This window comes from Drechmeria coniospora, chromosome 01, assembly GCF_001625195.1.
Source record: "Drechmeria coniospora strain ARSEF 6962 chromosome 01, whole genome shotgun sequence".
NCBI classification, from domain to species: domain Eukaryota; kingdom Fungi; phylum Ascomycota; class Sordariomycetes; order Hypocreales; family Ophiocordycipitaceae; genus Drechmeria; species Drechmeria coniospora.
In genome coordinates this window covers 12,202,302-12,226,231 of record NC_054389.1, presented here as the reverse complement: position 1 = coordinate 12,226,231, position 23,930 = coordinate 12,202,302, and the positions used below count along the sequence as shown (strand labels likewise).

General features: G+C 62.5%; 12 protein-coding genes across 12 annotated transcripts; 4 read left to right on the top strand and 8 right to left on the bottom strand.

Moving 5' to 3' along the window:
- Positions 1–500: 500 nt before the first annotated feature.
- Positions 501–1,261, top strand: DCS_03246 (uncharacterized protein; the record flags this gene model as incomplete). The annotated part of the gene is made up of 3 exons (XM_040800570.1): positions 501–507; positions 564–591; positions 646–1,261. 3 exons carry the CDS (start codon positions 501–503, stop codon positions 1,259–1,261), a joined length of 651 nt encoding a protein of 216 aa, XP_040661453.1.
- Positions 1,262–1,794: 533 nt separating this feature from the next.
- DCS_03245 (uncharacterized protein) lies at positions 1,795–2,256 on the bottom strand (the record flags this gene model as incomplete). Its single annotated transcript, XM_040800569.1, has 1 exon — positions 1,795–2,256. One exon carries the CDS (start codon positions 2,254–2,256, stop codon positions 1,795–1,797), a length of 462 nt encoding a protein of 153 aa, XP_040661452.1.
- A 329-nt stretch (positions 2,257–2,585) lies between these two features.
- Positions 2,586–3,020, bottom strand: DCS_03244 (uncharacterized protein; the record flags this gene model as incomplete). Its single annotated transcript, XM_040800568.1, has 1 exon — positions 2,586–3,020. The coding sequence occupies one exon, from the start codon at positions 3,018–3,020 to the stop codon at positions 2,586–2,588; it is 435 nt and encodes a 144-aa protein (XP_040661451.1).
- Positions 3,021–3,117: 97 nt separating this feature from the next.
- On the bottom strand, positions 3,118–4,011 carry DCS_03243 (uncharacterized protein; the record flags this gene model as incomplete). The annotated part of the gene is made up of 1 exon (XM_040800567.1): positions 3,118–4,011. The coding sequence occupies one exon, from the start codon at positions 4,009–4,011 to the stop codon at positions 3,118–3,120; it is 894 nt and encodes a 297-aa protein (XP_040661450.1).
- A 393-nt stretch (positions 4,012–4,404) lies between these two features.
- Positions 4,405–5,166, bottom strand: DCS_03242 (uncharacterized protein; the record flags this gene model as incomplete). Its single annotated transcript, XM_040800566.1, has 1 exon — positions 4,405–5,166. One exon carries the CDS (start codon positions 5,164–5,166, stop codon positions 4,405–4,407), a length of 762 nt encoding a protein of 253 aa, XP_040661449.1.
- A 686-nt stretch (positions 5,167–5,852) lies between these two features.
- DCS_03241 (uncharacterized protein) lies at positions 5,853–6,569 on the bottom strand (the record flags this gene model as incomplete). The annotated part of the gene is made up of 1 exon (XM_040800565.1): positions 5,853–6,569. The coding sequence occupies one exon, from the start codon at positions 6,567–6,569 to the stop codon at positions 5,853–5,855; it is 717 nt and encodes a 238-aa protein (XP_040661448.1).
- An 804-nt stretch (positions 6,570–7,373) lies between these two features.
- DCS_03240 (uncharacterized protein) lies at positions 7,374–8,300 on the top strand (the record flags this gene model as incomplete). Its single annotated transcript, XM_040800564.1, has 1 exon — positions 7,374–8,300. The coding sequence occupies one exon, from the start codon at positions 7,374–7,376 to the stop codon at positions 8,298–8,300; it is 927 nt and encodes a 308-aa protein (XP_040661447.1).
- Positions 8,301–9,449: 1,149 nt separating this feature from the next.
- DCS_03239 (uncharacterized protein) lies at positions 9,450–9,845 on the bottom strand (the record flags this gene model as incomplete). The annotated part of the gene is made up of 1 exon (XM_040800563.1): positions 9,450–9,845. One exon carries the CDS (start codon positions 9,843–9,845, stop codon positions 9,450–9,452), a length of 396 nt encoding a protein of 131 aa, XP_040661446.1.
- A 5,383-nt stretch (positions 9,846–15,228) lies between these two features.
- Positions 15,229–17,083, top strand: DCS_03238 (uncharacterized protein; the record flags this gene model as incomplete). Its single annotated transcript, XM_040800562.1, has 2 exons — positions 15,229–15,355; positions 15,423–17,083. The coding sequence occupies 2 exons, from the start codon at positions 15,229–15,231 to the stop codon at positions 17,081–17,083; spliced, it is 1,788 nt and encodes a 595-aa protein (XP_040661445.1).
- Positions 17,084–18,331: 1,248 nt separating this feature from the next.
- On the top strand, positions 18,332–19,287 carry DCS_03237 (uncharacterized protein; the record flags this gene model as incomplete). The annotated part of the gene is made up of 5 exons (XM_040800561.1): positions 18,332–18,588; positions 18,694–18,721; positions 18,786–18,878; positions 18,953–19,151; positions 19,211–19,287. 5 exons carry the CDS (start codon positions 18,332–18,334, stop codon positions 19,285–19,287), a joined length of 654 nt encoding a protein of 217 aa, XP_040661444.1.
- A 386-nt stretch (positions 19,288–19,673) lies between these two features.
- Positions 19,674–20,981, bottom strand: DCS_03236 (uncharacterized protein; the record flags this gene model as incomplete). Its single annotated transcript, XM_040800560.1, has 1 exon — positions 19,674–20,981. One exon carries the CDS (start codon positions 20,979–20,981, stop codon positions 19,674–19,676), a length of 1,308 nt encoding a protein of 435 aa, XP_040661443.1.
- Positions 20,982–23,163: 2,182 nt separating this feature from the next.
- On the bottom strand, positions 23,164–23,788 carry DCS_03235 (uncharacterized protein; the record flags this gene model as incomplete). The annotated part of the gene is made up of 2 exons (XM_040800559.1): positions 23,164–23,454; positions 23,504–23,788. 2 exons carry the CDS (start codon positions 23,786–23,788, stop codon positions 23,164–23,166), a joined length of 576 nt encoding a protein of 191 aa, XP_040661442.1.
- Positions 23,789–23,930: the final 142 nt, after the last annotated feature.

The following is a 23,930-nucleotide window of genomic DNA, read 5'->3' as shown; positions in this document are numbered from 1 at the left end:
ATCTGAGGAGCCCTCTGCCTCCTGTGATGAACTGACTCCTAGCCTTGCAAGTATAGGCAGCCTTGTCACATGACCTGTGTTTGTGTCCTGGCAGAGGTTTGCTCGGAATTCCGTACCGTATGAGCGCACAGTGTGAGGGGCAACCCGCCTCGGTATGATGACATGGATGTGCATGTACGAGAACATGGACATGTATCATGTATGTATATTCTTATCTGCACTGTGCAGAGTATAGAAGATGTTCTAGTACATGAACATGCATGTAATTACTCGTACAGTACCGAGTATGCATACACGCAAGTACATGCATGCCTCGTGTGTGTTCATGGAGTGCACTGTATGTCTTAATACTTGAAGGTTATCAGTATTGCCTGCGCATGTACCTGTACCCCGTCCTCAGTACCCGGTATGGGGTATTTCCAGTAAATGTACTTACGGAGTACTTGAGTACAATAAGTACTTACTCCGTACTGTACATGCACACAAGTACATATATCCTAATGTGGAGTAAGTAAGTACAGCATACAAGTACATATATCCTAATGTGGAGTAAGTAAGTACAGCATACAAGTACATATATCCTAATATGGAGTAAGTAAGTACAGCATACAAGTACATATATCCTAATACGGAATACACTTGAAGAATACGACATGCTGATTGGCCATTGGGGGCGTGGGGCGCCTCGCGTCAGCATGACGTCACCATCCGTTCCCACCGCCGGTTCCAATCCCGCTCCGTGCAGAGTGCGCCGTTTGCCGAATTGGTACTGTGCACTCATGGTCGTGTTGCCTCGCCGCTGGAGACTCCCTTCTGCCCAAATGCCTCGTCCGTCATCCATCATCACCGAGCGACACCGTCACAATACGACACGACAGGCGCAGAACCGATTTGCCCGACCAATCGTCGCAGCATGTTGAGCTCGCTGTCCTCCAACGCACGCCGTGCATGCGCCGCACGATGCCTGCTTCGCGCCGAGCCGGCCAAGACGATGGGCCTCCAGCCTCCTCGCCGGTTGTTTGCCGCCCAGTCATCGCGGCGGCCGTCGAGCGGTGGACCGGGCCAAGGCACGCAGACGACGGCGTCGGCGGAGAAGCGTGAGCGTCACCCGACAGAGTCCGAAGAGGACATTGCCGCCGATCGCTCCCGCGTCGACCCTCTCCACAGACGGCGCCCGACCGAGAGCGAGGAGAGCGTCGCCGCCGACCGCCTGCCCGAAGATCCGCTGCACCCCCCCAAGGCCGATGGACGCGCCCGTTAGCCGTGGTCGAGATGGCTCCGTTCAGCACACGCCGTTGCCGCCGTCGACGACTTGAGGAGGAAACCATCTTTGCGTCATGAGCTGACGGGGAAGGGAATGCATCGACCAAGGTGCCGCAGCCGATCGGTGCCATGATGGACCGGTTCCCCGTCGAGCTCGCAAGAACCGGCCGATCAGCGATGCAGACAATACTGCGGCAGAGTGCTCTCTTGTCAAGTATGCACCATGACTATATTACACCGCGCCCATTATGGCGAGACTAGAGTCCCCCGTCGACTGCCGGCGATGGTCCAGCGGCGAAATGGTTCGGCGCCGAAAAATGACTGCGTTTGGCCGAAATGGCTCGTCGACGGCGTGTCGGTCCAATGGCTGCTCATGCTCCCTCGTGCCAGTCCAGGTGCTGCTCGTGCTCCCTCGTGCCGGCCCAACCGCTGCTCGTGCTCCCTCGTGCCGTCCATCCTTTGCCCGCCGAGTTCTGCTTCTCCTTCTAGTCCTCGGCTGCCTCTTTGGCTAATGCCACCCCGGCCAGCCTCCTATTCCACCAAGTCCTTGTCCACCTCCCTGGCCAAGGCGGCGGCCCCGAGCCCCTCGGCGACGAGCTTGAGGATCGCGTGGTCGTCGTGCCCCATCATCTGCCGGCCGATGGCGTACGCGCCGATCGCCTCGGCCGTGAGGTCCCTGCCGTGACTCTCGCGACGGGTGCCGTGGTGGCGCCGGGGGCTCGCCGAACCTTGGCCGCCGTCGGAGCTGCCGTCGGCGCTGCCGTCTCGATGGTGACGTTTGCCGCCGCGCTCGCGTTCCCGATCCTCATCCTCGCGGAGCATCTTGTAGGCGCCGACGGCGATGGCACCGGCGATGGCGGCCTTGACGTAGTGCTCCTGGGCGTTGCCCGGTCGGTGGTCGCGGTTGTCGCGGACGCCCTGCATGATCTGGTCGGCCATGCCGACGATGCTGGTTCCTAGCACGGCCGTGTCCACCCGAGGCATTCCCGACATGACGCGGCGGAGCAACGAGCGGCCGATGGGCCTCGCACGTCACGGTGAGCGTTGTGCCTCTCAAGGCAAGGACGGAGCGGATCACGAATAGCTTGACGGATGTACGGGCGAGTGCGTGTGCCCCTGCGTGTGCCCCTGCGTGTGCCCCTGCGTGTACGATGTTGAAGACGCCGCGCGCCCACTGGAGGATCGATGGCGGATGTGCTCGGATTGAATCGTGCCGTGCAACGTCAAAATCTCCGACGCGAGGACAATGGCTGCGAGTCAAACGGGCACGCCTCGCCAGCTCCGGACAGGCATGGCGGCGGTGGCAGGCGCATATAAATCCGTCACCATCGCTCGGCAACCTTGGGATGCCCAACCGTCAACCGTCGAGCTGCCCTGGCTCGGACGAAAATCGACGGCGGACAACCTCCCCCTCTCGCGACCCGTATCCTCGCACGATCAGGCCACATGCAATGCGACACACGGATGCACGGCGCGCCAGAGCTGTCGATGGGGTGACATTCACGGGCCGCTCCATCAGCTCTCACCACGGCTCGGACGGAGAGGGGGCTGACGTGGACGACGTGCCTCGCGGGGGTCGCCATGGCACCGGTCGGCCCCCGGGAGCCACGGGCGGTGGCCTGATGGCAGCTCGATGACGAGTTGCCCCATTCGAGGTGCGTCTGCCCTCCTCTGCGCTCACCCATGCACTCGCGCGAGGGGAAGTGAATACGAGCTTCGACGGAAGAGGTGTTTGACTTGTGACCGGTCACATCCATTGCGCCTGACCCTTGCGTGGTCGTACAAGGTGCAAACTTCCGACCTCAGCCTTCTGATCGAGCACGCGGTCCTCCCCTCCGACGTTGCGGCGGCTCGTCAGACGATGGCGACGCGATGGCGGCGCGTCGGGTGCGGCTTCGTCTTGGGCACGACGATGCGCAGGATTCCACCCTCAAGCCGGGCCGTCACGGCCTCGCGCTCGACGCGCTCCGGAAAGGCAAACGTCCTGGAAAACTCGCCGACGTTGCGCTCCGAGATCCAGTACTTTGCGTGCCCGTGGCCGTTGGCGTTGGCCGGCTCGGTCTCGGCGCTGGGTCCGGTGCCGGGTGCGAGCCCAGGCGGGGGCGAACGGCCTTCCGGGGCCCCGCCGCCGACGGACCGCCCGCCATCCATCGTCGGCGGCTCCGCCGGAGACGGCGCATTCTCGTGCGCCGGGCCGGCCTCGCACGGCAGGTCGTGCTCGTACTCGCGGGCGACGCGGCCCCGGACGACGAGCGTCTGCGGCTCCGTGAACTCGATGGTCACATCGTCCTTGCGCGCGCCGGCAAGCTCGCCGAGGAGCTCAAAGGAATCCTGGCGCTCGCGCATGTCGAAGTTGGGCATGAAGACGTGATGGACGCCGTCGCGGTGGCGCGCGTGCTCGTGGTGGAGGCCGAGCTGGCGGGAGTACTTGTCGAGATCCTGCAGCAGGTGCATGACGGGCGCCAGGCTCGGCTTGGACGTGACGGATGCCGGCAGGTAGTCCATCGGCAGGCTCGGTCGACAAAGGGTACGGTGGAGGGAGCAGCGTCGGCCACGTCGGCGAGCGGGACGCGCTCGGCTTATATGGACGCATCCGTAGTCGTAGCCTTTTCTTCTCGTCCACGAGGGCGTCGCCCCATTGTCGTCCGACCATGCCCCCTTCCCGCCGCGGGACGGAGGGGAGCGACGACGACGACAGGTGGCCTCGGAGGGGCCCGGAACCAATCCCACGTCGTCTGACGGATGCATGTTCCCGCGGCGCAACGGATGGGGGCGATGACGAGGACGGCCGGCCCAAAAGGGTACCGACACCCATGCCAGGCCATCGGACAGGTGCCCGTTTCCGCCGTGGAGCAGGTTCCCGCCGTGGAGCAGATGGGAACCATGAAGCGGACGGGTGATTGTCAAAGGGGCCAGATCCCATTGCCGGTCGTCCGACGAGGGCACGATCCTGCCATGGAGCCGATGGGAGCGACACGCGGGACGGTTGGCCCTTGGGGGCATCGGTACCCATGCTGGGTCAGTCCCTTGCTCGCATCGGGGGACAGGGTTCATGCTGCTGCCATGGCGGTGACTCGTCAACATGCCGCGGCCTCGACCGTCCACGGCACCGACATGGATGACGACGGCTGTGCTCGGACGTCAGGCGAGAATGAGCCGATGGCGGTCGAGGTCGAACGGATCCCCGGTCACGCATGCCACGTCACGGCGGCCATGGCTGACCATCCGGGAGCGCCGCGACTGTTGGTTGGCGGCCGTGGATGGTGACTGGATGGTCACTGCAGAGGGCAGAGAACACACGGCGGCCAGGCCAAGAGCAGCGATGGCACGTCGGAGGTGCCCATGGCGGCCGTGGCCCTGGTGTTGGGGGAGCTTGCCGCGCCCATGCTTTACAAGATGCCTTGGCTCGTGTTTGTTGCCATGGCCGTGACTGGTATAGGCGTGCAAAAATCGATGAACCACCCACGCTTGTCCGATATACGCACCGGGGGCGGCGGGCAAGCAGTGAGAAGCGGATGGGACGTGGGAGAAACGGCTGGTTGGCGGCGAGCAGTCTGTTTCCTCCTCAGCCGCCGTTGGTTTCGGTGCCCGCTTCGAGCTGTCGACGGCGGCCAAGGCTTCGTGATTGATGAGGGGCAACGATGGGCGGCAAGGGAGCGGACGGCATGCGATGAAGGGTGCGCCCGATCGATGATGGGGCCGGCTGATGTCGTGGCGAAGAGAGGCAGATCCAACGACGGCGAATGAACGGAGAGCGTATAGTGTGTAGGGTTTAGGGCTTGTCACGGCCTCTGCGGGGGAGTTGGAAACGGGACTCGCTGACTCACAGGACTTGCTGACTAAAGAGGCTTCCCGGTTAACGCGGTTAACGGGACGTGCTGGCGAACGAGACGTGCTGGGCATCGGGACTTGCTGGGCATCGGGACTTGCTGGGCATCGGGACTTGCTGGCCAACGGGACGATCTAGCGAACGAGATTTGCTGGCAAACGAGGCTTCCTGGCAAACAGGTCTTGCTGGGCATCAGACCGTGCTGAGCATCAGGTCGTGCTGAGCATCATGTCGTGCTGGACATCAGGCCGTGCTGGGCATCGGGACTCGCTGGCTAATGGACGTTCTAGGGATTTGCTGGCAAACGAGGTTTCCTGGCAAACAGGTCGTGCTGGGCATCAGGTCGTGCTGGGCATCAGGTCGTGCTGGGCATCATGTCATGCTGGGCATCATGTCGTGCTGGGCGTCGGTCGTGCTGGGCATCGGTACTTGCTGGCTAACGGGACTGCCGCGCATAGCTGTGTTCGCCTGTTAGCCCACAAGTCGCGCGTGCCTCTCAGGCCACCCTGGCCATCGGCGTGTCCGGTGACGTCGGCGGCCGGCGGGCTTGGCGTTTCCGCTTCAGTGGCCGAGAGCCCCGCCCTGCGCTGTAATCCCAGGGCCTCTCGAGACCTTTTTGCCCTGCGACGCCGCCAAGGCCAGCGCACGATTGCCCGCCCCAGGGCCCCTCCTGGGCGCTACTGACCACTGTGAGCACCGACGGACGCCTACGCTCGTAGGCCGGCAGTGCAGCGGTGGCCAGCTGCTAGGTTCCGCTGCATCACCCGTCCCCCCCCCGACGAGGGGTATGCGACGTGCGTGTTGGCCTCCTCGCAGTAGCCGTTCGGTCGACGCCGCTTCCCAACCTCGAACAAACACTCCGTTTCTGACGAAACACGGTGCTGCTGCGGCCGAGAAACAGAACAGCGCCGGGCGGGGCGTTTCGAGCGTCAAACGGTGCCGCAAGCAGGACGCGCGTCTGTTGATGCGTAGTCTCCGATTCGACTCGTCGTCCGGATCCTCGCCCTCGGGCACTTTGCTTCCCTGCCGTGACGGTTGGCGATCCCTGGCCGTTGGCGATCCCTGGCCGTGGCCGTTGGCGATCCATGGCCGTGGCCGTTGGCGATCCATGGCCGTGGCCGTTGGCGATCCATGGCCGTGGCCGTTGGCGATCCGTCGCCGTCGCCCTTCGCATCCTGTCCGTTGGCGATCCGTCGCCGTCGCCCTTCGCACCCTGTCCGTTGGCGATCCGTCGCCGTCGCCCTTTGCACCCTGTCCGTTTGGTCCTGGCACAAACGGGTGGCCGTCGATCGGATCGGGGTGCCGAAGGGGAGACCCACAGCTTCCCACGATGGAACGTGGCTGGCCCCGGACGCCGCTGAACGGCGGGCGCCAACCCGCAGCCAGCGGCCCCGCCACCCCGCAACCCCGCAGTCCGCCACGGGTCACGGTTGGCCGGCGCTGATCCCCACCCGCCGCTAGCTCGCCCGGTGAACATGTACATCGGCAGTACTTGCGCCGCGGCGTATGCATGTACATGTGCGCGCACGGATGCGCCGACGAGTACTCCGTGCCGGCGCTCACAGGCGTACAGGACTTGTACATGTCCCTCCGGCACCCACCGCTTGTACACGCAGGTACTCGTCGCCGCCGCGTGCGTGTGCGAGTACTTGCACCTACCGGCGGTAGACTCACCATCCACACCCGTGATGGCATGTACGTGGCCTGTACCGATCTGCATGTACTCCCACCGCCGCGCGCGCCGCCGCTGGTACATGTCAGCCGTGCTTGCGAGTACAACGGAGCACGGGGCTGCCAGGTCGGTACGTACCGCCAGTGCCTGTATCAGATCAGGACGACAGCCTCGTGTCTCATCATGACAAGGTCCCTGGGAAACGTCAACGACGCCACGGCCGTTCCTCCTCGTACTCCTTCCAGCCATGGCACCCGCGCCGGCGACGGGGCGCCAGCTCGCTCATCCCGGACCCTCTGTTTCATCCGAACAAGCGGAGGCGAAACAAACAACGTCGTCGGAGGCTGAGCACGCCAAACGTCGTTTACGCCGTCCTCGTCGGTGATGCTGCCGATTCATCAGTATAAAGGCACGCGCTCGCCCGTCTCATGGACTCTCTCATCATCATCAGCAAACCAACCACCACAACTACCACAGCAACACCAGCACCAACACCAACACCAGCACCAGCACCAGCACCAGCACCAGCACCAACACCAGCACCAGCACCAGCACCAGCACCAGCAGCAACAACACCAACAACACCACCACCACCACCACCACCTCAAAATGCAGTACCTCACCTACCTCTCCCTCGCCTCGGGCGCCATGGCCGGCCTCATCCCCGCCGTCCACCTCGGCGAGCCGGCCAAGCGCGACGTCAACACGGTCAAGACGGTCATGACCAACGTCGCCAGCCAGATGAACGAAATCGACCACGCGCTCCAGAACCTCGACACCGACGTGAGCGGCGTCATCGCCGCCTCCAAGAAGCTCAACAAGATGCTCCAGGACGGCACTGCCGAGATCAGCAAGTCGGGCATGCTCGACGCCGGCGCGCCCTATGACCTCTCGGGCACCGCCGCCTCCTTCCTCGCCACGGGCCACCAGCTCCAGGCCGACATGATCCGCAGCCGGCCCAAGATCGCGGCGGCCAACGCCTGCGACGACGTCCGCGACAACCTCGACGACATCGCCGACAACACGCACCTGCTGCTCCAGGCCGCCCTCTCCAAGTTCCCCAACGGCCTGCTGCCCATCATCGACCCCGTCATGGACCTGCTCGAGGAGATTGTCATCGAGGCCCAGGAGACCTACGCCGACGCCAAGTGCGTCAACAAGGACGGCTCGGGCCGCGCTCAGGTCGGCGTCAAGAGCAACTCGGTCCAGAGGAGGAGCGTCGAGCTCGAGCGTCGCGATTTCCTGACCAGCCTCATGACCATGGCCGCGCCCCTCGTCCCCATGTTCACCAAGTTCATGTCCGCCCTCTCCCCGGCCAAGACGACCGTCAAGAGGGACCTCGAGCGCCGCAGCTTCATGGACATTATCATGCCCATGGCCAGCTCTCTTCTCTCCATGGCGGGAAAGAGCTCGGCGACGACCACGACGACCACGGCGGCCAAGGCCCCCGCCGCTGGCAGCTCGTCCCTGGGCGGCATGAGCTCTCTCCTCAGCGGCTTCACCTCGCTCCTCGGCGGCCTCGGCAAGAGCAGCTAAGGTGCCGGTGTTTTCTTTTCCACCCGTCCTTGATTTTTTTTCAACATTTTCTCTTTTCATTCCCCACGCTTTAGCGTCGTCTCAGTTGTTTGGCCGATTCTTTGTTTCGGAGCAGGTTTAGCATGTTTGCGCACCAATTTCTTCCACATTTATGACATGGGTTTAGCATAGAGTTTGATCAATTGCATGAATTCATTGTATATTTTCCACTTTCCACGGTGCTTTTGCTGTCGATTCCCGACTTCCATTGTCGCAAGCAGATGTGATGCCTCTCTCTGCCACTTCGAGGTTGCAGGTCTACCGTGATGGTGTCGAGAGTCGGCAGGACGAAGGCGAAGGCGATGGCGGGCTTGGGGTGCCGACTGTATTTGCCATGTGCCCAGGCGAGGATGGATGGTGCCGTGAATACCGGTTCGAACGGCCCATCATCGTTGAGCTTGTGACCTTTTTTTATGGCGAGAGGGTGGGAGGGGAGTGGATGAGAGTCATGTTGGATGGAGGGCATTTTGGAGGAAAGGCAAAAGGCAGTTTGGAGGAAAGGCAAAAGGCAGTTTGGACGAAGGCAGTTTGGACAAAGGCAGTTTGGATGGAAGCATTTCGGATGGAAGCATTTCGGATGGAAGCATTTCGGATGGAAGCATTTCGGATGGACGGCATTTTGGAGAAACGGCAGTTTGGACGCGAAGCATTTTGCAACGAGGCCATACTGTACCTACCATCGATTACGTAATCAGACTGCACCGTCACTGTTACTTCCAAAATAATCGCCTTTGCAAATTCCCGGATAACTCTTGGTTTCAACTTCTTTTACCAGCAAGAGTGTCGCCCTGTCACGCTCATGCACGGCGACGTCCCGATGCGCACACCATTTCTCGCACGCACGCAATGGCCAAGGCAGAGGGAGTTGGATCAGGAGGTGGCAACGGACGCATCACAAAATGCCCACGGCTTTCCTCCCGCCCAAGGACGACGGTCACGCATATCCGGCGGCCAACAAAATGGCGACAAAAGTGGTATATGTATTATATGTAAAACCATGACAATAAGACATGCTCGCTCGTAGTCGGAGTATCCACGCCGCTACATGATGGCCGGGTAAAAAAACAATGCAGACACACTCCCAGGCTCCGTCGATGGCGCCCTCTCATCTCATGCCTTGGCCAGCTCGTCTCCCATCCAAAAACTCTGGCTCCCCGGGTTCCAGGCGATAAAGGTCATGTAGAGCAGCAGGCCGATGTAGCCGAGGGCGCCGACGCGGGACAGGTCCACGTCGGCGACGTCAAAGGCCACCAAGTCGCCCGTCGCGGCCGTCGCGTTGTCGGTGTCGAGCGCGTTGACAAAGACCGTTCCCGGCACCAGCGAGAGCTCATGGCCGGCGTCGGGGTACTTTTCCACGACGACACGGGGCGGCGCGTCGTCGACGGGTGTGAGCTTCGGCGTCGCCACGGTCGGTGGTGTGGCGGCCACGAGGTCCGCCGAGGGCGTCGCCATCGCCGCGTGCGTCGCCTCGAGCAGCACGAAGGCGGCGAGGAAGAAGTGCCGCATGGTGGCGGCCGGAGATGGGACGACGAAGGGTGCGTGAGGCGCGGCAGATCAACTGCGGCGGTGCGGTGCGGTCGTCGAGCGGGAACGAGGCGGCGCTGGGGGCGACGGGGGGGTGCGATGGCGTGTCGAGCAGCTTGGCCGGACAGAGAGAGTATGAAGGCGTACGAGCACAATGCCCAAGCAGGCCGAGCGTCGACGACGGAATGGCGAGGAAGCAAGCGAGGAGAAGGTGAGAGGGGCGACAAAGGGCGACGAAGGGCGACGAGAGTCGACGAGAGTTGAAGGAGCTCGGCGCGTGAGACGAGAAAAGGCCAGCGACGGCAAGAAGAGGAATGAAAAAAAAAAAAAAAAAAAAGCGACGACGGCAACGGTGGCAGCCTTGCCAGAAGACAACCTCGCCGGCTTATGCGCTTCCTCGGAGCATGGAGGACCAGTGCAGTTTGCACCTGGTCAGAACGAAGCGAGGGGACGGGGGACGAAAGATGCGTCTTCTCCATGCCGGCGGGTGCAGCAGGCGGACACGTTATATGCACGCCGCGAGGGAACGCAGGCAAACAAACGGGCGACCCTCGCGGCGGGTGGAGGTTTCCGAGAATGAGACGTCTCAGCTAGACACGTCGGCCCAAACCAAACGCCCTCGTCGAGAGAGGATGGGGGGGGAGGGGGGCGGCGACGCTTCGTGGGGAGGACGGGAGGGGGAGGTCGGGAGGGGGAGGTCGAGGTCGTTGCTCGGTGGCGAGAGCGCAGGTGGCACGGAAAAGGGATCGCCCGGGCCGCCCACGGTGCGGCGAGGTGCCGTCCACGACGAGCAGGTACCTCATGGCTACGGCCGTCCGGTCGGCACACGTACCGCAGGTGTCATCGGTACCTCGCGCGTGGGCAGGTTCGTCGGGACAATGCTTGTAGACGGTACCTGGAGCCCAGACACCCAAGTACCACGGGGTACTCTGCACAGTGAGGAGAACAGTACCGGCACGTTGGCGTTTGTCGCCCGCCCGGCGTGCGTCGAGCGCCTGCCGTCCGGCTCCTGGGGACCCCATCGTTCCTTCTTTCCTGCCGTCAAACACGATTCTCGATACGGAGCCGTTTCGGATTGCGCCTGCCGCCGGGGGGGGGGAGGGGCCAGCCAACCAGCATCGCCGTGGGCGTCGGTGGTGGGGCCGCGAGTTGGGATGTAACAGGGGCGGGCATACGGAGCTTGGTGCGGCGTGGGCCGGGTACTTTCGGCGACTCCGCAGACGTCTCCAGCGGGTCCCCGCGACAGCTCCGTACAGTACAGTGCCCTACACGCACCTTGGCATCAGCACACCGACAGCAAGTATTACGCCTACGGCAATTACACATACAACAAGCTCACCTACAGCAAGCACTCCTAGGCAAGCTCTCCTAGGCGAGCTCTCCTACAGCAAGCACACCTACAGCAAGCGCATCTACAGCACGTGCACCTACTTACAGCAGGCACTGCTACAGCAAGTACCCTACAGCAAGTACACCTACAGCATGTACCTAGTAAGTACAGTACACCTACAGCAAGTACACCTACAGCAAGTACCTAGTAAGTACAGTGCACCTACTGCAAGCACACCTACTGCAAGCACATCTACAGCAAGCACATCTACAAGTGCACCTACTTACAGCAAGTACACCTACAGCAAGTACACCTACTGCAAGTACACCTACTGCAAGTACACCTACTGCAAGTTCACCTACTAGGTACGCAAGTACACCTAAGGCAAGCACACCTACAGCAAGCGTATCCACCGCAAGTACACCTACCGCAAGTACAACTGAGGCAAGTACACCTACAGCAAGCGTATCTACCGCAAGTACACCTACCACAAGTACACTTACAAGAAGTACACCTACCACAAGTACACTTACCACAAGTACACCTACCGCAAGTACACCTAAGGCAAGTACACCTACAGCAAGGTCACCTACCACAAGTACACCCACCACAAGTACACCCACCACAAGTACACCCACCACAAGTACACACCTACGGCGAGTGCAACTGCTCCGGGCACCTCGCTGGGCACCAACACATTCTGGGTCACGTGCACTGGCCGACCCGCCGCGCTGGCCACGGCCACCATCGTCAGGCTACCGATCTGGAGCGACGGCACCTCGCGCTCGCAAGGACGCCGTGGCCGCATCGGATCGAGCTTTTGAGCGCCTCGTCACCCTGTCCGAAGCCGTGCCGAGGCGGCGACCCAACTCGTCGGGTGGCCAGGCGAAGCGGACTGGGCACCGTCGTCGGCGAAGCAAAAGGCGGGGCGCTGCCTGCATCGCGCACGGAGGCGGGCAAAGGCAAGCCCGTGACGGAGCGCTGACGTAGGTGTCCGTGTCGGGTGAGCCGGCGGCGTTTTCATTTCTGCGGCCGCGCAACGCACCATGTGCGTGCCCAACCAAGTGCTGTTGGTGTCATGTACCATATCAGTGATGTGATGGATTTTGAGCACGGAGTGCAGAACCAAGCGCGGCAGCTCGCAGTGGTTGTCGTTGTACTGCACGAGCACGGCGCGGGCTGGGTGCAGGCCTCTGTGTGCCGAAGGCTGCGTTCATGCCGCAAGTACTAGGTACTTGCGTCGACAGGTACCGGTGCCGTGGGTGTGCTGAGACCGACCATCTCAGGCTCGCACTCGCATGTCCTCGTCTGCATGGCACGGCAAGCTAGATTGCTGGCCACCTGCACCGTCATGCTTGCTGCCATGAAACACGGCACTCGGTACGGAGCGGAAATGCGACCGCAAGCACGCGTCGACGTGCAATGCTCGCGCTGCAAGGACGACTTGCTCGGGTGTGCTGCGGGCATTATTAAGTACTCCATCCGTGGGTGCCGAGGTACTGGGTACCTACCTACCTTGTGCTTGCCTGTGCCTGTGCTGTACGTGTAGGGGAGTCGCAGCAGTGTGCTCCGTACGCGCAATCAGGTACCTCGATGCGCTGCATAAGTGCCGCATACGACAAGTACACGCGTGCGCGCCGTCGCAACCCGGCATGGTGCGGCGAGGAACGGCCACGGAGGTGTCGGCACGACGCGGCACGCAAATGGTTCCGAGGCCCGTCTCCGGCATCGCCCGTCCGCCGCCGGTGGTGCCAGGACGCCCCAAGACTCCTGTCGTCCACCGATGCCCTCGAAGCACTGCGCGGCGCGAGACGAACGGCACATGCATGCGCGTCGCAGGCGTGCCATGGACGGACGCACTCGGTCCACCGATTTCCGGTGTCATTCGCGACGAAATGCACACACATGCACACCGGCGGCACACCACCTCGTGGCGGCCCAAGCCGACGGGAGGCTTGACGATGCCACGACGGCGACACCTACGTCACGACCGCCGCCGCAAGGAAGGGCATGAACGCATGCCAAGCCGCGACGGGCATGACGCGAGAAAGTCAAAGTGCGGCCCAAGGCCCGAACACGGCCGTCTGCTTGCAACCTGAACCTTGTCTCCCGCCGCAGACTGCTTACAGCACGAGCGCCGGCGCCCACATGCACTCGTCGGCATGGCCTGCGTGCAAGTACACTTGATCTTGGGGTACAAAGGACGGAAGCTTGGGTGCTTGGCCGACGGCGAAAGCGGCGTGTGCGCGTCGTGTCATGCGCTACCTGGCAGGTACCATTCCTCAGCGGTACCTGGGCACAGCCTGGCTGGTAGGTACTATTACCTACTAGGTACCTAGTACTGATATTTACCCAGCACACAAGTACTAGGTGCCTAGTAAGTTGGTAGTACGAGGTTAGCACTACCTAGGTTAGTACTATCTGCTAGGTACCTACGGACGGGGAGCTGCCTTGGTGCTGGGGGTGCTGTTGGTGGGCAGGCATAAGCATAAGCCGGCCCCTGGGGACGCACACCTAGGTACTGCGGTACTGGAGGTTGGCACATCTCCTGCTGCCAGGTGGCGGTACGGTACGGTACAGTTCTAGGTGCCTATAATCAATGCACCGCCTGCACTGAATACGGTACAGTTCTAGGTGCCTACAATTAATACACCGCCTGCACTGAATACGGTACAGTTCTAGGCCTATAATTAATACACCGCCTGCACTGAATACGGTACAGTTCTAGGCCTATAATTAATACACCGCCTGCGCTGAAATGGCGTGCGCAGTCATGGTCCGGAGTGGCTGTCGTTGTGCTCCGTGCTACAAGCAAGTATTACAGCACTTGCGCCGCGCCCACCGTCGTGGCACCCCCTGGCCTGTACGCAGCCCTCGGCGCCCCTGCGCTTCAGGCCATGCCACCCCATGATCCGGCATCCCGCCGCAGAAGATGACGACGACTTTCCAACCGACCCACCCCCGACGGCAAAATACGGTAAATCAACATCCATCCCGTTCCCTTGGCGCCGTCGCGCTCGTCGTCGCGCGGTGCTTGATGGGATGATGCGGATGGACGGTTCACACCATGTAGTTGTAACGCCTACGACGTACGGACGGTGCAGTACGGGGCAGTGTACATGTACATGGCTGTAGATGTACTCTGCATTCGGTACAAGGAAGCAAGCATGGCGACGGAGTAACGGTACTTTACACCGTCCTTGTGCCGTATTTCTTGCCTGTACAGTACTTGTTCTCGATATCTATTATACCTTAATACCATTAATACCATCCGCTGCTTGACGACTGGCCTCGTTCTCCTCCTTGCTCACGTGCCACCCTCGGCCTGCTCGCCTTTGTCAGCACGTTGGGCCTCGACGGAAGATCGGCGAGAGCGGTACGTACCCTCGACGAGCCACTGGCACAGCCACACCGCCGCCTGCCACCATTCGAGTGACCTTTCCAATCGACCGCTCGCGAATCTTGCCCCTCTCTTCTCTTCTCCCACCTCGTCCCGTGACGCCAAACTCTGACCTCGAGAACCCTGATCCCTGAACGCCGACGGCCGACGACCGACGACCGACGACCAGACGCCATCAACCCACGCCGCCGTTGCGATACTAATATCACGTCCCTCGGCCGCCCGTCCATCGTGTCGTTTCGACGCCTTCCTGCCCTACCGCAAACTCGCACGCCGACCGCTCCCGTACCGACCGCTCCCTACCAACCGCTCCCGTATCAACCGCTCCCGTACCAACTGCTCCCGTACCAACCGCTCCCGTGCCGACCGCTGCCGCACCAACTCCTCCACTGCCGACTTCTCCCCCCATGCGTCCTGCGAGACGGTCCCTCCACCAGCACCATCGTCGGCCGAGCGGCCGGCATCTCTCCCTGCGGCACTGAGGACGCCGCCGATCAAAGGGTCCGAGACAAAGGTTGCCGGCCCGGCCCACGACCCGACGCCGCCGCCATCTCCCCCTGCGGCACTGAGGACGCCGCCGATCAAGGGGCCGAGACGACGGTTGCCGGCCCGGCCCACGACCCGTCGCCGCCGCCATGGAGGCCCGCTCTCTGGCCTCCCTCAACAGCCTCGCCTCCAACCCGCCCCAGTATCCCGAAAAGCCCAACGAGGAGAAGCAGGAGCCCGTCGTGCTCTACATCTCCCGCGTCCCGGGCACGCGAGGTACGTTCGATCTCGCCGCCGTCGGGAGGCCCTCGTCGCTAACCCTGCCCTTCTCGGCCGCCTTCAGATGTCATCCTCTCGACCTTCAAACCCCGGGCCAAGAGCGTCACGGCCGAGGACGTCGCCAACTCGCTCTACTACGTCCACCTCGAGGTGACACCCGACGTCGCTGCCTCGCCTCGCCTCGGCGCCGAGGACGACCGCCAGTCGAGCGACGACAGCGCCTCGGCCCGCAACATTCCCCGGAAGCCGCTGCCCGGCTCCGCGCGCCCGCTGACGCCCGAGTGCCTCACGAGCGGCCATCGGCTGCACCCCGAAAGCCGGCTCCCGCACGCGGGCCGGAATCGCGCGAGCTCGCTGACGTCGGTTGGCCTGCAAAGGGACCTCCCGCCCCTGCTCCCGCCCCTGTCCTTTGAGCCGGCCGATGGGCTCGCCGACAAGCCGGAGCCACCTCTGCCGTCGGCATCGAGCTTGCCGACGGTCGTGCCGGCGAGGAAGCCTCTTAGCCCCGGCGCCGACCCCAGTCTCGTTCCCGCTCCCGTTCCGAGGGAAGAAAGGGAATCCTCGGCGGATACCTTTGCGGCCGCCGAGAGCTCTCCCCTTCGCGACAAGCGCCTTCCGCCCTTGCCCGGGCTTGCCGCCGAGGAGGCCGATGGCCGGCGGCGGAACCTGGCCCCGGACCGGAGCAGTCGCTCGCCCTCGCCCGTCAAGATCGGTCGCGCCGGCTCGCCCGCCGACTCGCCCTTTACCCTGACGCTCATCCGTCGCGACCCCGGCTCCGGCAGCCAGTGGAACGTCGGCCGCGTGTCCTCGCGCCAGCTCGACGCCCCGCCGCCCGCGCCCGACCAGCAGCACCCTTCCGCCGAGGTGCCCGCGCCGCCGCTCGCCCCCTCGGCCGCCTCTTGCCCGCCCATCGACATTGAAATCGAGACGTCGGGCTACGCCAAGTTCCGCCGCATGCCCGCCTCGAGAAGCGCCGAGGGCGTCGGCAAGGCCCTCGCCGCCGCGAGGGACGAGCGCTCCCAGCGTGGCCGCGACGACGTCGGCGTCTTCTTCCGGCAGGCCGTCATGGGCTACTCCAAGGGCTGGGCCTCGAACCTCAAGGAGACGCTGCAGCGCATGGACCAGGCCGCGAGGCGTGGAAGGCTGGGTCACGGCCGCAGCGCGAGTGCCGTCTCGCACGTCTCGGCCACGTCCGACGGCCCCCCCGAAGACGGCCAGAGCCAGGGCCAGAGCATGAAGCCGCGCGGGTACACGTTCGCGAGCCCCTGGGACGGCAAGTGCGAGTTCCGCACCGGCACCGCCGGCCGCAGCGTCCAGTGCCGGCACAGGCTCTACGACGGCGACGCCGCCGTCTACAACCCCCTCGTCGCCGCCCAGGGCGCCAGCGCGCCCAAGTCGGGCGCCACCACGGTGAGCGAGCTGCGCTTCAACCTCCCGACCTCCGACGTCCTCGGCGAACGCGCGCGCGGCGCCAAGGGCCAGTGGGCCCGCGGCAACTTTGGCAAGCTCCTCCGCCCGCCCTCGGACAGCGGCACCTCGGACGACAGCGACGTCGCCTCGTCCTCGGACCCGAACCTCGCCGGCGAGCGCCTGGGCGGCGGGCACGCCGGCAAGCGCGCGAAGCTCGGGAAGCTCATCGTGTACCAGGACGGGCTCAAGATGCTGGACCTGCTCGTCGCCGCCAACATCGGCCTCTGGTGGGGCGCCTGGGAGCGGACGTTTTGACGGCAGCCCTCGCTCTCTGCCCACCGGACGACGGGGCGCTCGCTGTCTGCCCACCGGACGACGGGGCGCTCGCTCTCTGCCCACCGGACGACGGGGCGCTCGCTCTCTGCCCACCGGATGACGGGGCGCTCGCTCTCTGCCCACCGGACGACGGGGCGCCTGGGAGCGGACGTTTTGACAGCGCTCGCTCCCTGCCCACCGGACGACGGGGCGCTCGCTCTCTGCCCACCGGACGACGGGGCGCTCGCTCTCTGCCCACCGGACGACGGGGCGCTCGCTCTCTGCCCACCGGACGACGGGGCGCCTGGGAGCGGACATTTTGACGACAGCCCTCGCCCTCTGCCCACCTGACGACGGGGCGCCTGGGAGCGGACATTTTGACGACTGCCCTCGCACTTTGTCGACGCTTTTCTACTCGTCATTTGAGCAGTACCCCCGGCATGGTACGGAAGCTATGCGCCTATATTTATACCATCACATTTGTCTTTCGGCACGATTCCTTCCATCCACCATGCGCGTACGACACCTTCACATCCACGCTGGATCGGCTCAGTCCAGCACGAGAAAATAGATTTTGGCCTTTGCATCATATGACCTGTTCCTGAATCATGGGCAGTATGTTTTGTCCTTGATATGTATAAATCGTCAGCGTTCTTGTCCACGGATTGCAACAATGCAGCAATACAGCAACAGCAATACAATAGTGCCATGTACTATATCACTGGTGCCATAGATATTTGATACACGTACTCCATTAGTGATGCAATATTTTATACATGTACCTCATCATGTAGGAATGCACCTCCATGCATGCAGCTTTTTATTAATAAATACTACATGTAAATACCATGAGCTGAGCAGCACCTACAAGACATTACTGTACGCAGTACGCTGTGCTTACTAAGCACATCAGAATAGTCGTCGTTCGATCTCCACCTTTTGTCCAGAAAATATTAGTCACGTGATATATCACGAGTGCCCCTCGAGCCAATCACAACCCAATCATTGTAATCCATAGCAGGCCAGGATCACCAAAGAGCACAGCTCGCAAATGTTCCACGCAAACCGTCATCGCTTCATCGCCACTGAGCTCAAACGTCGCCTCCCCCGCGCCGCGCCGCTCGCCCCTTCTCGGCCCTCCCGGACACGTCGATTGCCTCTCCTCCCTGCCATTGCCTCTCGGAAGCCACGCTTCCATCCGGCCGTCCTTCCACCGTCATGGCGCCGACCCTCGCGACCTCGGCGACGATGCTCGCCCGCCGCCAGCTCCTCGTCCCGACCTCCGCCCTCTCCTCCCGCACAGTCACCGCCGTCCGGATACTCCAGCAGCAGCAGCGCGGCTACGCCACCCCCAAGGGCGCCCCTCCCACAAGCTTCCGCACGAGCAAGCGTGTCGAGTGGCCCTGGGACAAGAACAGCACCCTCGATCGCATGGGCAAGTTTTTCCTCATGACCGAGATGGCCAGGGGCATGTACGTCTTGCTCGAGCAGTTCTTCCGACCTCCGTACGTATAGCAGACCCTCCCCTTCCGCCCCCCCCCCTCCGGCCCTCCCCCTTCCTCGCCCGGCTTCTTCTTGGCATGGGGCGCCGCTGACGGTCCGACGGCCAGGTACACCATCTATTATCCGTTCGAAAAGGTACACGACGGCACCGAAGTGACTTGGCGACACAGCTGGCGACGACGGCTGACGCGAGAGGCAGGGCCCCATCTCCCCCCGGTTCCGCGGCGAGCACGCCCTCCGACGATACCCCTCTGGCGAGGAGCGCTGCATCGCCTGCAAGCTGTGCGAAGCCGTACGTCCTCGCGACCTCCCCTCGAACCGCCGACGTTGAAGCGTGCCGCTAATCTGGAAAACTCTCTCTTCTAGATCTGCCCGGCCCAGGCCATCACCATCGAGGCCGAGGAACGGGCGGATGGCTCCCGACGCACCACCCGGTACGACATTGACATGACAAAGTGCATCTACTGCGGCTTCTGCCAGGAGTCCTGCCCCGTCGACGCCATCGTCGAGAGCCCCAACGCCGAGTACGCCACCGAGACGAGGGAGGAGCTTCTGTACAACAAAGGTACGGCCGGTCGGCATCGGCTTGACCAACTATTGCTTCGCGCCGCTGACGGAAGGCAGAGAAACTCCTTTCCAACGGCGACAAGTGGGAGCCCGAGCTCGCCGCCGCCATCCGCGCCGACGCACCCTACCGATGATGCGAGCCAACGTCCCGGCACGCCCCGGCGGCTCGCGTACGCTGAGGCTCTCGCGACGGAGCATCATCCGCTGCCCGCTTCACCATTTCCTTTGTATCGCGTGTATCGCTTTCCCGTGGGGGGGCCGACGCAAGGGCGCCAGCGAGGCCCGAATCGGGAGCGTGGTGAGATGTGGCCTGTACATATCAATCAAGCACACGTCGGAGCTTCAAGACGGAAAATCAATCCATGTCTGGTAATCCTTCTTGACTAGTGATGCTGCTAACTAGCCGACGTCGAGCCCGCGCCTCGATGACAACATGCACAACACATCGCCGACGACGCAAGCTTCCTCGTCCCCCCATCTTCATCCCCCCATCGAGATGAACAGATGGCGACGGCGGGAATCATGCGCCTCCGTCCTCGGCCGCCACCGCCAGCAGCAGCTCCATCAGCCCGACCGCCACCTGTCGCAGATTCTCGTGGTACGCATCCTTGTCCGGGTAAAAGGGGCAGAAGGGGCTCTCCGAATGTCGGCCAAACTCCATGGTCAAGCCGTGGACGCGCTTCGCGGCGCAGCTGCCCGCCTTGTCGCGTCCAAAGGCGTGCTCGGCGCTGGTTCCCGACGTGACGTACCGTGACGAGTGCGGGCTCGCCATGTACCGAACGGAGCCGGCCCTCTCCATGGCCGTTCTCATGGCGGAGACGACCGACTGCTGGGCGACGAGGTCCCTCGGATCAATGTACTCGCGGTAGGGGACCCTTTCGCCCTCTTGGGCGAGGAAGCCGCGCTTGCCGTCGTAGGTGCGGTTGGCAAAGTTCTGGCCGGCGTCGTCCACCTGGTAATCGTCGTCGCCCCAGGCGTAAAAGATGTCGCCCTTGTTCGAGTGCAGGTCGAGGAACCAGGAAAGGCCGCCCTGGCGCTCAAACACCCAGTCGACGTTTTGCGATTCGGGCTCCGAGAGGGGGGCCGTGCCGTGGAAGACCTCGCTCGCCGCCTGGTCCGACGCGGCAAACCTGAGGTCGGCGGCCTCGTGGAAGATTCGCTTGTAGTCCCACATGACGGCAAAGTTGCGGTTCAGATCGACACCCGTCGCCGTGGGATGGCCTCTCCCCTCCGACACCCTGGCGTTGCGGTTCTTGCGCCAGCACGAACGCGTGGCGTGGTCGTGGGCGGCGCCGTCCGGGTTCGCGAGCGGCACCGCGACGATGCCGGCCGAGAGCGCCGCGTTGACCTGCACGTTGGTGTAGTTCTGGCCGCCGTAGGAGAGGCCGGCGCCCCAGGCACGGGCTGTGAGGAGGTCGGATAGAAAGTAGACGAGGCTGTCGGGCACGCCCCGCTCGCGGCCGTGGATGCCGCCCAAGAGGAAGACGCGAGGCCGGCCGATGACCAGACCGTAGACGATGCGATCCTCAAACGTCCTGTGCGGCGCCGGAAAGATGGTCACGGCCTTGAAGGCCCTGGCCAAGGCGTGGAGGCCCGAGTCGACCTCGCCGACGTTGAGGATCGACTGCAGGTCGCGATCGGACATGCCGAGGCCAACCGGCGTCGACTGGCCGCCGCTAAATCGATCGCCCGCCCCGACGGCCAGGTCGGTCGATTTCGAATTCGCCTTGCCGTAGACGACCCTCTCGGTCGGCGCTTGAGATTCGCCGGGGAGCAGGCAGGCTTGGGCCAGAGCCAAGGCAACGAGGGAGGCGGCCGGCCACTTCATGGCGAACAGGCGCGCCGAGGCCGACGAAAACGACGAGGAGGTGGCGGCAATGACCTTTTCCGGTCTCCGAGCCTTTGAGGGCAGCGTCGGAGCCGAAGGGGGTTCGGGGCAGGTCGGTGAGTGTGTCGAGGGTGTCGAGGGTGTCGATTGTGTCGAGCGTGGCCGCGATGGCAGCGATGGCAGCAGTATATGAGCAGAGAACCAGCAACAACGACAGGCAGACCAGCGTGGCGGCTTGATCCACGTCGGAAAGAGATGAAGCGTATGCACTGTGAGTTTGGTGGAAAAGGAGAATCAAGAGAAGAGAGGATCGGGGAGAGAAGAGGTTCTTATGCCAACCACCAAGAGGCCGCGTCGTGGCTGCCGCGCCGTGGATAGCTTGGTGAACCTCTCAAAGGCAGAACGATGGCCATTCGATCGGGTCAAGGACGACAGTCTCCCTTGCTCCCTCCGTTTCGGAAGATTCCGCCTCGTGGATAGCTTGATGAACCTCTCAAAGGCAGAACGATGGCCATTCGATCGGGTCAAGGACGACGCTCTCCCTTGCTCCCTCCGTTTCGAAAAGTGTCGACACGACTCGCCGGCCCGGTGCGCTGCTCCTGGTCGAGGCAGGCAGGCTGTGGCCGGACGGAAGCCAAGGGCCCGGTGCTGCTGCCTCGGCGCGGCCAAGAGGAATCGCTCTCCTTTCAGACTCGTCTTTCCCATCTCGCCTCTCCTTCCGAGGGTCCCGTGTTCTCGCTCGCGAATCGTCCGGGAAGGGTTGCGGTGGTGACGAGTGGCGGAGCGGCAGAGGGAGCCGGGCAGTGTCTTTTCCTCTCCCTCCATCATCACCAATGGAGGCATTTTTCACTTCCTCCATCTCCGTCCTAGATCACCCACCAGGCATGAGTCATCGCTCGAGCCGTGCCCGTGCTCGTTTGTGTCATGGCTTTAGCGAGAGTGGCGGCGCCGAGAGTCGCGCAGGGGAAGGAGCGATGGCGAGCGACCCTTCCAATTGCCAACTCTCGTGCATCGCCTCCAGCCCAGGAAGGACCGACCGACCGTTGGAGAAGGAGCTGCCGAAAGGGTGCGGGCAGAGAGGATTTGCCCCGTGCTTTTGCTACGAACACAGGGTTTCGTCGATGCACAAAGACGAGAGGATCAAGGGCTATGTAGTCGTCTATGCTTCGTTTCTAGCCAAGAAGAAAATTCTACGGTAAAGCTGACGGTGCAGTGAAGATGAGGCGAGCTCGGACGAATGCATCCATCGTGGCCGGCGTTTGGGAAGGAGGTGTTTGGGAAGGAGGTGTTTGGTGGCAGAGAAGGACCCCTCCAACCCCCTCCTCCCCTGCCCCCCGCGAGGTTGCTTCGAGCACTCCGCACATGCATGTATATATACTCCGGACTCTGTACTTTGTGTTAATACGGAGTATCTCGCTCCGGTCACCTCGTACAAAGCTGCCTCAGCTGTGCCAAGTAATGCCCGTCACCGCCCCCATGTGCAGCATCTGTACATGCATGACATGTACCTGTACTTGTAGGCTGTGCCGCTCGTTCTGCCCGCTACGATGGCGTGGCTACATGTACGGAGTATCACGCATTCTCGCCTTCCAGCAACTTCTACCTGCTTCTGCGGAGAAAGGCACATCCTTTTTCGAGCTTCCTTCACCCAACACCCGCCGCCGGTCCGTGGTGCCGCGCGAAGCAAGATGGACGATGGACGGCATTGATGAGAGCGCCTACTCAACACTTTCCATCGACCCAAATCGATGAGGAGGCTTCACGAGCCGAACCATTGGTGGCCAACTAGATTTGCGTCGTTGCCATTTCAGCCTCGGCCATTGCCCTGTACCGAAATGTACAGACGATGGGCTCACAGTGCCCGAAAGAGGAGTCATATGGTGTGCAGCTTGGGAGCTGGATGACTGCCGAGCACAGGTGAAAGATACGTCGGCGTGTTTGCTGCTCTTCCGACGGCACACATGCTTGCGTCCGTTCCAACTCGAGCTGCCGTCTCGTCTACCTAACCCAGACACCATGCCTCGAGGCAAACAAGGCTCGGATCCCCTTCCGCCACGTGGATGCCCCCTCCATTTCAGGCCGCCCATCGAAAGCGTGGGTCTGGAAGATGCCGAGTTGTCTTTCAACTTGCAGGCCTGCAGATGCTCGTCGGAGACGTCACCGACAATGCGATGGAACGTTGTCAGAACTGAGCCCGGAGGAAGCCATGGTTGGCGTGAAAGTGCCAGCACGACGACGTCTGGACGCCGAGAATCGTTTCGAGACGCCGGAGAGACATTCCAAAGGGTGAAACGATGGCGTCGGCCCAGTCGACAATGCCGGTAACCTGGCCGTCGCGCTCGTCAAGGTGCAGATTCATCTCCAAAAGGTCGTCGTCGTTGAGAACCATGGGGTATTCCGGACGGAGCAGCAGCAAAAGATCCGTTACGATCTCTTCATTCTTTCCTCGAAACCGTTCGGGCGGCCCTTGGGACTGTCGGAAGAGCATCGGACTGTAATGGGCGAGCAAGGCCTCGGCATACTTTGGCATCTGCTTCTTCCCGTTCCGATCTCTTCATTCTTTCCTCGAAACCGTTCGGGCGGCCCTTGTGACAGTCGGACGAGCATCTGACTGTAATGGGCGAGCAAGGCCTCGGCATACTTTGGCATCTGCTTCTTCCCGTTCCGATCTCTTCATTCTTTCCTCGAAACCGTTCGGGCGGCCCTTGGGACAGTCGGACGAGCATCTGACTGTAATGGGCGAGCAAGGCCTCCGCATACTTTGACACCTGCTTCCTCGACCCATCATTCTTGTTCATCCACGCCATGGCGAAGAATCTAGCCGGACGAGAATCGCACTGTAATGGACGAGCAAGGCCTCCGCATACTCTGACACCTGCTTCCTCGACCCATCATTCTTGTTCATCCACGCCATGGCGAAGAATCTAGCTGGACGAGCATCTGACTGTA